The sequence below is a fragment of the Schistocerca serialis genome, chromosome 9 (genome assembly GCF_023864345.2).
Source record: "Schistocerca serialis cubense isolate TAMUIC-IGC-003099 chromosome 9, iqSchSeri2.2, whole genome shotgun sequence".
NCBI lineage: Eukaryota > Metazoa > Arthropoda > Insecta > Orthoptera > Acrididae > Schistocerca > Schistocerca serialis.
The window spans coordinates 268,749,127-268,761,796 of record NC_064646.1 but is presented as its reverse complement, the minus strand read 5'-3'; the positions used below and the strand labels follow the sequence as shown (position 1 = coordinate 268,761,796).

General features: G+C 37.7%; 1 protein-coding gene across 4 annotated transcripts in view; it reads left to right on the top strand.

Moving 5' to 3' along the window:
* Positions 1 to 10,861, top strand: part of LOC126419916 (protein diaphanous) — a 361,964-nt gene extending 351,103 nt beyond the window's left edge. For 3 of the 4 annotated variants that reach the window (XM_050087195.1, XM_050087196.1, XM_050087197.1), the window contains exons 16-19: positions 1,681 to 1,845; positions 4,603 to 4,846; positions 9,012 to 9,093; positions 9,196 to 10,860. In XM_050087195.1, the coding sequence (XP_049943152.1) occupies positions 1,681 to 1,845; positions 4,603 to 4,846; positions 9,012 to 9,093; positions 9,196 to 9,217 (513 nt within the window). In that variant the 3' untranslated portion in view covers positions 9,218 to 10,860. Of the gene's footprint in view, positions 1 to 1,680; positions 1,846 to 4,602; positions 4,847 to 9,011; positions 9,094 to 9,195 lie in introns of all 4 variants that reach the window. The other variant, XM_050087194.1, reaches the window with a different exon arrangement.
* Positions 10,862 to 12,670: the final 1,809 nt, after the last annotated feature.

Here is a 12,670-nt window from a genome sequence, read left to right as displayed (position 1 = left end):
CTTGCCTCAATTACATTAATCTTTTCAAGTGTTTCATACCGTTTGTTTGACATCATGTTACTGTAGCTCTTAAAGTGCTAAGAGTCAACTGAAACTGGCAGAAAATAATGACCTTGCTGGGTAAAAGCATTGTTTAACGGAACAATACCCACTTGTTGCACTGCACACATTGGAGCAGAGTGTTGGTAGATGCACAACAATGTTCCTGTATGCGCCGGCGTGTGTCAATAATGAGGAAAACGAGAAAGCCGACAAACAGAGCACTGATAAAGAATCCATTTCCTTTGATGTTCTTTACCAACACTGAGCACAGAGCAGCGTGGTTTTGGGTCCACACCAGCAGCACCACACTGCACTGGACTTTTTTTTTCTCTCCACTGCTTACACAGAGGTGTTAAAAGTAATATCCTTGTAGAGTCATGAATAACTAATGAACTGTAATACCGTAGTACTCTTTAGGCTCTTTTCCGCATTATACAATGAATTCTTAAGTATGTTCTAAGATTTGCTTTCCGTTTCTGCATTGGACAAGTTCCACTTTATACAAAAAATCAACATATAAAAGTCCACTGAATGGACCGGGACTGAAATACTGGTATGATTTGGGCAGATTTATGAATTATATACGTGTTGATTTGAGCAAGTTTTTCTGTACTTTTATTCAGTACCCTCAGAACAGAAAGAGCCAAGGAGTGTCATGGAATTAAGTACTCTAGTAATTACCTTCAACACAGCAAACACAGTGATATTGATTCATAGTTTCCTTAAGCTTAAATAGTGTTTCTGACCAAATAATGGTACTGATAAATCCTGGTTCATATATAATCATCCTCTGGTCTGTCACCTGAAATTGTACCCTGTGATCTAGGTCACCATCACAAAGCTTTGTGACCAGTCTTGGAAGAAATATCGCAACATTCCTAGCCTTCAGAATATGTTACACATTGCTTGTACTGAAAGATTTGTGTCATGAATGTTGGAACAGTTCCACCACCACGTTTGATGATTAACCACTTCTAGCCTCATGAGGACACTCTGCTTGGCATTTCTGTGGATCTTGCACTGTGCCACTGACCTTTGTCTTCTATACCTGTAACTGTGAAACATGTTTATGGGTCAGTCCCAAACTCACATCCCCACAGTCTCTAAACTGCTGTAACTGTCTCAAATGTTAAGTAATACTTACAACCTGCTACCACTCTTTAGAGCTCATAATGTGTATCAATTGTGTTGATGTTAGTCTTCTGCCACTTACTGGGTTATGCAGCTACGTTGATGAATCTACTGCCATTTGTTTCCCCAGAAATTTCATCTTGTTGGCAGGGAAATAAATTTTATATTCTTGAGATGGGGAGGTATGTTCATGTGTGTGAGAACATTATATATTTACTGTTTTCATTCTTTAATTGATACTGTATGGCCGGCCGGTGTGGCCGTGTGGTTAAAGGCGCTTCAGTCTGGAACCGCGTGACCGCTACGGTCACAGGTTCGAATCCTGCCTCGGGCATGGATGTGTGTGATGTCCTTAGGTTAGTTAGGTTTAATTAGTTCTAAGTTCTAGGCGACTGATGACCTCAGAAGTTGAGTCGCATAGTGCTCAGAGCCATTTTTGATACTGTATGAAGATTAAACAGGCCAGTGATACATGCAAAATAAGTATTTTTCCTTAATGAATAATAGTCATTTGCAGTGGAAGCAAGGGAACACTGTGCTGTTATGCAAAACATGTTCAAGAATCTGGAATCTCTGTACTCGGAACTTTCGGAGTACTACGCATTTGATAAACAAAAGTACACACTGGAGGAATTTTTTGGTGATGTGAAGAAATTTAAGGATGACTTCATTGTAAGTGTGAGACAATCTAAGATATAAATAAGGTAAACGTTAATGATTAATAACAATTATCAGGTTTTTCATAGAAGACATGTGGCTCACAGTAGTCTTCCATAAAAGTTACTGGACTAGCAAGTCAGAAATGTATGAGTAAAGACAATCACCTGTTTTAATTGGTGAGTAATTGCATGTGAAATTCTTTGTATATTTGTTAAATAATTTAACAGTTCCAGATTTATATGATCTGTTTTGTACATGCTTTCCGGTTTTTAATTTCTTCTAACCATTGTTGTAGAGCCACTGTAAGTCAGCTTCACATCATTCTTCCAGCTCATCTGTGTGAGCGGCTTAACTTTTCTTTAAAGTATCTTTGATTCTGAGTTGTCAAAACACTAATGTCCTTTCATAATACAAAATTTTTTGATTATTGAATGAGATAAACAACATTAGATAATGCATAGGATAAAGTTTTAAATTAATTTTGCTTGTATAACATTGAAGTTGTGAATTAGTGAGCATCTCATTACTGTAAAGTCATGTATGAGGGCTGTTCAAAAAGTAAGATGACTTTTCAAATTGTGTGGGCAACGTACATTTGATTTTTTGTGCATATGTTCACAGTTTCAAATGTACAGCATACTAGGTTTGTTTTTGACAGATAGAAAGGTTAGACTTGTTTTAGTGTGCTTGGCAATTTTCAATTATTATAAAATATGGAGCAAAGAATTTGCATCAAATTTTTGTGTGAAAAATGGAGTAAAGTGCTCTAAAACACTTGAAATGTTGACACTGGCATATGGAGAGTCTGCTGTAAGTAAAAAGAAAGTTTACAAGAGGTACAAGGTCTTCCAAGATGGCTGAGAAAATGCGATGACAAGCCTTGCTCTGGACACTGCAGCACAACAGCAGATGATAACATTGAAGCTGTGAAGAAAATTGTTTTGGAAAATTGTCGAATAACTGTAAGAAGTTGCCGAGGATGTTGGAATATCAATCAGCTTGTGCCATGCAAAAAAAAAAAAAAAAAAAAAAAAAGCTCAGTCGCTGTGTTTCAACAATCAGCACACTTCTGTCGGCTTGGCACTGGCAGTAGAAGTAGCGGCAGTATCAAAGCTGTTCACAGCAACAGCTGCGCCAGCTTAGAGTTGAGGCATGCTGCTCTGCGCAGTTTGCGCCCCCAAGAAGAGCTTCTCACGGTGCAAACAGTCACCTTCTGTTCTCTGTTACGACCAGTTGTGTGCTGCTGCGTGAAGAAGTGAACTTGACGATACAAAATGCTTTAACGTAAACGTGTTGTCCTTTCTATGAGGGACAAGTATGAGATTATTAAAAGGTTAGAAGAAGGTGAATCTGCAACCACTTTATCCAATGAGTACAAGGTGGGGAAGTCGACAATTATGGATATAAAAAAACAAAAGACGAGCATAGCAAATTTTGTTTAGTAGACTATGCCACATACTATATATTCCTACTGAAGTTGCCTTTGTATGTTACTTTGTAATACTAAAAGAGATGCCTGTTTTTATGAATAAATTTACTGTACAGTATTTCTTTTTGGCAAATAAACATTTACAGTTCGATTATCTGAATAAGCCAGTTTCCCGAACACCCATGTCCCCCAATTACTTTGGATAATCAACACTATACTGTATATCCTTTCGTGATTTTTTTTTTTTTTTTTCTTATAACTTCTTAACACTGGGGAGACTTTTTTTTTTAAATACATATTTTGATTATTTAAGACCCACGAAAAAATACATTTTGGTATATAAGCTCTGTTAAACTCTATTAAATAACAAACAAGCAGTGTCAAGAATGGTTAATAATGTAAGAAATTAATATTCTTATTTAGTCACTGATAAATCAGGTTCTCTACCAGACGAAAACTGCAAGTATTACAGCACACTTTTCCCATTGTATACAAAAACAAAAAAATGTTTTTCTGTTAGATAAACTCTCGTTGCAGTTATTGTTACCCAAAAGAAAACACAACGAGTTGTTTGAATGTTACATGAAATAAGGTTGTTGCCAATATCATGTAACTGGTAAAGAAATCATCAGGTTGTTCACTTAACTTGTCTTATGACACTCTCTGTGGACTTACGGTTTTAAATTTGAGCGAAATTGATACCTTGACTTACTTTTTCTTTGTTGGAAAGGCAGTCCACAGGTGTAAATGACATGGCAGCGGCTTTTGCAAGCAGAGATTACACTGGCTACATGTTTCATTATGCTAAGAATAGCAATGATGTAGGTAATATTGTCTCAGAAGGAACTGAGTAACACAGTCGCCGTAGTATAGTGGTTATGATACTGGATTGATGCATGGAGGGTCATGAGTTCAAAACTCACCTGAATTGAAACATTTTAATTTCTATATTTGGTTTGAGTACATTCTAGGAGTATCCACAAATGGCAAGATTCATTTTACTGGAATGGTCTGTAGCTGTATATATACCATATTTGTTCTGGCCAGAGGCAGTTCGCTGTGTGCTCTTGTATGTGCAAGTGCTGAATAAACCTTCATTAAATAAAGTTAGTGTTCAACATTCATCTACTTACACCTTCAACTATGTGACAGTATCATTGTTAGGATAAGTTTAATTTTTGGGCTACAGTGAATGCCTCTGTATACTGCTGTTATCTTTATCAGTTATTTTTCTAATGAAAACAGGGGTATTGAGAAAAAGCTTAGAATATTATAAAAATTTGAATTTATGCATATATTTTTCAGAAATATTAAGTGTGGTACTCTCTGAATTCTTACAGCAAGCACATCGGGATAATGTAAGATTACGTGAGGCAGAGGAGAAGCAGAGGAGGGCAAAGGAAGCTCGAGAAAAGGCTGAGCAGGAGCGAGCGCAGAGAGCAGAGCGCAAGAGGGCTCTCATTGACATGAATGCTGACCAAACCCAGGAGGGTGTCATGGACAGCCTTCTGGAGGCCCTGCAGACTGGATCGGCTTTCAACCGAGATCAAAGGCAAAAAAGGCAGAGGATGAGGGTCGCTGGAGGTGCGTACCAGATGAGAATATTAAGATTAAGCCAATAAAGGAGATCACATTTGTACAAGTTGCACTCCTATACAAACCACTTTTCTATGAATAACGTTGTTGTTGTTGTTGTGGTCTTCAGTCCTGAGACTGGTTTGATGCAGCTCTCCATGCTACTCTATCCTGTGCAAGCTTTTTCATCTCCCAGTACCTACTGCAACCTACATCCTTCTGAATCTGCTTAGTGTATTCATCTCTTGGTCTCCCTCTACGATTTTTGCCCTCCACGCTGCCCTCCAATACTAAATTGGTGATCCCTTGATGCCTCAGAACATGTCCTACCAATCGATCCCTTCTTCTGGTCAAGTTGTGCCACAAACTTCTCTTCTCCCCAATCCTATTCAATACTTCCTCATTAGTTATGTGATCTACCCATCTAATCTTCAGCATTCTTCTGTAGCACCACATTTCGAAAGCTTCTATTCTCTTCTTGTCCAAACTATTTATCGTCCATGTTTCACTTCCATACATGGCTACACTCCATACGAATACTTTCAGAAATGACTTCCTGACACTTAAATCTATACTGGATGTTAACAAATTTCTCTTCTTCAGAAACGCTTTCCTTGCCATTGCCAGCCTGTTGTGCTGGCAAAAAATTTCACATTTCATTTTCCATCTCGAAATAAACATTCAACAAATGCATCTTGTCAAGTACCTTTCAGTTCAAGAAATAATTAATTATTCACTACTACATAAGACTTAAAGATGAGAATTTGTCTCTTAAATTTTGCAAAGTGTCTTGGTGTTAAACAGTGCTGCTCCCTGTTGACAAGGTGTGTAAATCAGTTTACTTTTTGTGTAAGATTTGCTGCCTGATAATGAGGCTATCATGTTAAGCTATGTATTGACTATAGGCAAGGCTGTCACAGTCTTAAGCACTATTTTCTGTGGGCAGTTGATCCTGACTTTAACCAGCCACATTAACAGAATATCTACTCTAAATTAATATGAAAACAGTTTTATTTGCAAAAAGAATGTATGGTGTTCTGAAACACACATTTTGTTTTCCTTTGAATAAAGCTGTATTTACTCAAATTATCATATTTATTCTGAATTTTGTATTTAAAGTTTTAAACATTTGGCTGAAAAAAGACAAGGGTTCTTTTTTTTATTTTTTATTTTTTTTATTTTTTGTCTTGGCTGTTAGAAAATTGTCATGTTAAATTAGGAAATTTCACTTACATTCTTTACTTTACACCTAAAAATATATGGAGAGGAGTCAGTGTTGGTTGTAAGTTGGGCTGGAATCTGAAACCTCCCTTTCATTTAAGGAATAATGGGCAACATAATGGATTGATGTACAGAAGGTAAAGGTGGGCCACTGTCGGAAGAAGGACGACAAAAAAAAAGTTTATATTGCTCACGAAATTCCCTCCACCACACAGTATGGTGGCTTCTGGCACGTAAATATACATTTTTAACAATGGAATAGTACATAAAACAAAGGAAAGGCTAGCAATCCCCTATAGCTGACTGCTTAAAACTCTTGATGTATATAGCCTCAGGAATGATATAGACACTTGACATATCAAAACAGAAATAAACTAATAAATGCTTCCACTAAGTCCGTACACAGAAGAAACAAAACAACTGTTTTAGTATGACATGTCGTACACTACGTTTGATTTTGTTACCATAACCTAATTTGGCAAATAATCCGCATTATTATATTTTCAGCCTTCTCTGTAACGTGATGATCTACATCAAATTATTCAACTCATTATTCCCATTTTTATTATTGTTAACACTTATACACTCTGCAGTTCACGTCCTTGTTAATTAATGTTTTGTCTGCTAGAGAAATCCTGAAGTTGAAAATTACATGGCCAAATACACTGTATGTGTACTGGTGGAGCAAAAGTCAATATGAAGAAAACCAAATGAATGTATGTCACAGTACTTATGGCGATACAATCAACTAACTGGTTTTATCATTCACAAAATTCTGTCACCCCTCAAAACTGCCAATTCCCTCCCCAAAGAAAAAAAGAATTAACTACCTACTGTATTTAGCCCAACTTACAAAGAAGCAGAAATGCTAGTTGTTGCTTATCTACCTTGAAATATTTCAGAGGTTTATAAATGGTGAATCATACCTGTTGGATTTAGATTTCATTTTCAGACAGGTGTGAAAGAATTTGCTATCTGTCCTCATGACACTCTGCCAATGAATTTTCCTAACAATGTTTGCTATTATTGGCTCATTAGTGTAAATAAGCCAGACCTGCATTTATGAGTCAGTCTATTGGTCCATTCCTCGAGTCATCTGAGCCTGTTATGTTAAGTCACTATTCCTGAGAAGTGTGTTTACTTTCTGCAAACCAATGTGAGGCAGGCTTCATAGGAAATACAAGGACAAAAATCACAGCACCAAAAAGAAATTATGTGGCATAAATGTAAGTTTGTAGGTGTGTTTCTACACCTGAAAGATGTTGTCTGTTTAAATTTTGTACCAGTCGTATAAGAGTGGCAGTAGGAGACTGGACATGGTGGGTTGATGTTAACCAAGAATTCCTTTAAGGTGACAAAGACATCATTATCATCATCTCACCAAGTTTGAACAAAGTCATGTAATTGAGCTACAAGAGGCTGGATGTTCCTTCTGCGATACTGCATTAAGACTTCGCAGGAATGTATAGCCAGTGCAGGCAGTGGTCGTCATGAAGATGTAGGGGCACAAGGTCTGGATGGCCACTTGGCATTACCAAGAGGGGAGACCACAGTGTTCAGTGTAGGGCTCTGGTGCATTGTACTGCATTTGCATCTGCAGCAGCAGTTGGCTCTACAGTGACACAATGAACTATTACAGATTGGTTAGTCCAAGTACAGCTCTGAGCCAGACACCCTGTAGTGTGCATTCTGCTGATACCAAACAATCGCCCTTTGTGGCTTCAGTTCTGTCAAGTGACGGCTGATAGGAGGACAGGGTGGAGGTTTGTTGTGTTTTCTGCTGTAAACTGGTTCTGTCTCAGTGCCAGTGTTGGTTAGGAGGTGGCCATTTGAGGGTTGGCAACCAACCTGTCTGTGTGTCAGACCCACCGGACCTACACCTGGAGTTATGGTCTTGTGATTATTCCATGTACCCTGATTGCAATTTTCATGTTAGTCTGGTGATTTGACCTGTTGTGCTACCATTCATGAACAACATTCCAAGGGTTGTTTACCAACAGGATAATGTTTGCCCACATACTGCTGTTGTAACCTAACACGGTCTACAGTGTGGCATCATGTTGCCTTGGTCTACTCGATCTCCAGGTTTACGTCCAATCAATCACAAACATATGGGACATCATTGGATGACAACTCCAGTGTCATCTACAGACAGCATTAACCATCTCTGCATTGATCTACAAAGTGCAACAGGCATGGAACTCCATCCCACAAATTGACATCCAGCAAGTGTAGAATGCGATGCATTCATGTTCGCATGTTTGAATAACCCTGGGTTCAGTGTGGGGCGGCGGTGGGGTGCGAGGGCTGTGGAGACTGCTGTAGCCTGTTGTGGGGTTGTGAATCACTGACGGCTACAGCAGGAATGAAGCCTCTCCATTATTTCTAGGTCCCTAGTTCCATACAGTACAATACAATACAATGCTGTGATGTAGGAAAATAAGTTCCTTGTGTTAAACTGCGTTAAACTGTATCATTTGCAACTTTGTGCCCTTACTTGACAGTTTTCTTAAGCCTTATATCATAATTTAGCATTTTAAAATTTTGTTAGCCATTTATTAAAATCATAAATGTCAGTGACTAATACACAGAGCATTTCTAACACTTCCAGTAAACATATATTTATTTTGAAATGTGAAGACATGCGTCCCCTCACCTGCAGGTGAATAATGGGTGATACACTGGTGCAATTAATATAAAAAATTACACTTGGTTTAGCACACCCAAGTGGCAATAAATCAAAATTTGTACTAATACTAGGAACAAAACTCTAAAGCTAGTGTACCTCTCTGCCATTTTAAGTGTGCCTATGTTTGTTTCTCTCTTACAATTTTCATTTTCTAATGTATGTGAAAAACATACAGATATTTTTAACTTGGTAAATGGTTATGTACTAAACAACATGTACCAATTTTTTATCTCCTATATTGCCATATCTTTCTTTTCCTTTTAGCGGAAAGGAGAGCACAGTTAAATCGAAGTAGGTCCAGAACGGGTCTTGTGGGAAACTCCCTTGCGGGAAGGGAACTACCAAGGTAAATGCTATTTGTGGTTTCCCTTTTTTCCTGATGTATTTTAAACTATTTAATTTATCAGCAACCACAATCATATGTTTAATTCTTGTTGAAATTTTTCAGTGAGCTGCTGAGTACAGCGTAAAGTCCTCAGAGGGATGCACAATTGTCTCCTGGACAGAACTTTTTGAAAGCGCAATATAGATCAACATGCAGGAATTTTGTTGATACAATGTCGTGCTTCATATCATGTAATATGCAAATCTTTGCAAAAAGTAATATTTGTAAATAAAGGTGTGTGTGTGTGTGTGTGTGTGTGTGTGTGTGTGTGTGTGTGTGTGTGTGTGTGTGTGTGTGTGTCTGTCTCCATCCATCCTTCTTGTGCTTTCTTTGTATGTACATATATTTTATAAATATGGAGGCATTAAAATGTAATCCTGATGATGACACCAAAATAAGTTCTAAAACATATTTCTTTCTATTTGTTACATTTCCTTTTAAGAGATTTCATGTCATGAAGTCTGAAAATGTCGTGGAAAGGGCTTTTTAATATCTAAATCTTCAGCAGATTTTTGCTGTGTTGCTAATATTTTAGTATTGTCTATTGTCTTTATTGTGTGTTTCTCACAAAGAAAAAAGTTTACATGCTTAGTATATTTAACAATATGGGACCAAGTGACTGATTTTTCTGATTCTGCTAAATGCTTTGTTTGTAACTGCAATGAATGACAGCAAAGTTTAGGATGTTTATATTTTGTTTACTAAAGTAAATCTTTAATGGACTAACAGAATTGAGAATTGAACTGAAGTTTAAATACGCTTTTGTTGAAATACATATATTTTTGTATTCAAGTTTCAGTAATATGAACGTATCTTTTGCCTACAGAGCCTGCTAATAAATATCATGTAAGTCCTATAACTTTTTTAAAAATGTTCTGCCAGTAGTTTTATTTCATTGGATTAAAGTTTATTAGAAGAGTTTCGTACTAACTTGTAATTTAGAGACATGCCTAGTCACTTTGGTATAATATTTATTTAGCACATAAATCTGAATTTAAGGTGCTTCAAAATATGTGCAGTAAGTTTTGTCCTACATATGAATGTTAGTTTACATAAAAGCTTTTAAAATCAATATATTTGCTTTTTCAAACAGCACTGACTGGATGTAAAGTTCTACCAGTTAGGTTAGCCATCTTGAGTCATTCATGACATTAGACGACGAAAGATCAGTTTTGAGTAAACTGAAATTGTGTACAGTTACTCTGTAGTCTGTTGTTGTGTCAGTAGTAAGTGACTGGTAACACGTTTAATAGGATTGCTGTTCTGAAGTACTTCACAATTCTGTCTTCCATTTTTTTTTATGTATGGCACTGGTATGTGTAAATATTGATTCTGTTTGAAAGCTTTGATATAGATGAGTTGTTAATATATTGCATTGTATAACAGAGCTGGCCTAATGCCACGAAAGGAGTGCTGTGTTTTAGCAGCTCTTGGTTGAGAAGAAAAAAATGAATAGCTCATTATTTCTATATACAAAACATTTATATAAATTTTAACTGCCAGAATGAGTTATAGTTTAAGAATATTTATGTTTTGCATTCCTTTTTGAATGTTTGTGATATTGTCACCATTTTGTCCACCACACCATGGATGAAAACTTAACAGAATATTGTTAACATAATTGTGATATCTGTATATAAGTAATATTATTTGGAAATAGAAACTATTTTAAGAAATAATATGTATACATAATGTAATTTTATACATATGAAATGGTATGTTGTACAAATAAAGTTGAAGGTTTCTAGATTTTAAATAAATTACGCGAACAGAAAATTACACCATCTGTGGAAACCCTCAAAGCCGGAATTTATGTAAAATAATCATTCTGATCTAATGGCCCTTGATTATTATGTTCCTTTCTCTAGATTGCCTCATTCTTTATAACCTAGTCTTTCACAGAGTTCTGCTTCTACACTGCTTTGATTATCATAATAAGAAAGAATCAAAGTAACATTCCATTTAGTGAAGGTGTAGAACTTCACTAGGCACTGGTTGCACACTTTTACTTGGCCCCTGTGGGATCGATTGAAGTTGAATGGCTTCTTGCCGTTCACGAATGTTTATGCTCATCATGTTACCAACATTAACTACATAACAGTGTTATTTGCTGTAGCAATAAGTAGCCGTAGTGAATACAATGTTGATCCACATATGTAGTTGTGCGTAGTGATTGATATTAAGTAAGAAAATGAGTGGCTCACCATAAACTTTCATGTTACTTGTGTGATGCATTAATCTATTACGGTTTGTTTCTTTTATATGCTGTATGTAGGCTGCTCTGGTACAAGGAGGTAGGGCTTGTCTCAGCAGCCAATGTGCTATGAGCCAATCGTAAGCTTACGTTCCCAGCCAAGTGAAGTGTGTGACCAGTACATAACACTACCCCCACCCTCTTCTCACAAAAACACACACTCTGAGAGAGAGAGAGAGAGAGAGAGAGAGAGAGAGAGAGAGAGAGAGAGAGAGAGAGAGAGAGAGAACGAACCCATGTTGTTCCGGTGCCTACAATGGATCTCAACTGGGCTGAGGTGGTGTCTGTTGGAATTGACAGGGAAGAGTGGTGAGATGGCTAATAGCTACTCTGGGGGGGGGGGGGGGGGGGACTTGTGAATGGCACTTGATGACATGGAAGACTGCAATTAGAGGTGTGAATAGAATATAGGGAGAGGGAGACTCCAGAAAAGGTGTTGGTGCGGCATAAGTAATGTTATGGTTGTGGGGCAGGAGCTAGAGGAGACAGGAAACAGGAGGATGACAGAATCATAGGATTTACTGCAAGGGACTTCCACATGCATAATTCAGAGGAGCTAGCATGGGGAAGGATCCAAATGGTAAGGATTATGAAGCAGGCACTGAAGCTTTCTGTGTTGTGTTCGACAGAGCGTTCTGCCACAGGGTGCTCAGCTCTGCTCTTGGCCGCATGTAACGATGGTCATTTGATCCTGTGAACATCTGTTTGAAGGTCATAACCACATGTAATGTTGAGTAGAAATTACAGACAGCTGGTATGTGATGACTGCTCTCACACACGGCCCTGCCTCTGACAAGATAGCCCAAGACATGTAACGGGACTGGAGTAAGAGTTTTTGTGGGTGTATCAGGATGTCATTGGGCAACTGGAAGTTGGGGGGGGGGGGGGGGGGGGGGGGAAAGAGTGTGGATATGGCTCAGAAGGGCTGTTTGTGGAGTACGTTTTTGGGATATGCCACTCTATAGGCCTCAGTAAGACCTTCGACACACTGGACAAGGAACTGATTATCACTACAGATGTACTTTTCACTGGTGACCAGGTTATGTGAGAGTAGGTTTTTGGTGTGGAAGTGTTGAAAGCTACAAAAATGCAGGTATTGTTGTCACCTTTACTCCAAATTATTTGTACACCTCTAAGGATGTTTCATTACCACATTTTAAGTTAACATTCTGTGAATCAGGAAATAATGTGCAATGCTGGAGAAATTTCCACAGAGTGGAAGGAGTGTGGAATACAATGGAACATATAGTAAGTTCCAATGAACAAGTAACATTTTTATTCTTC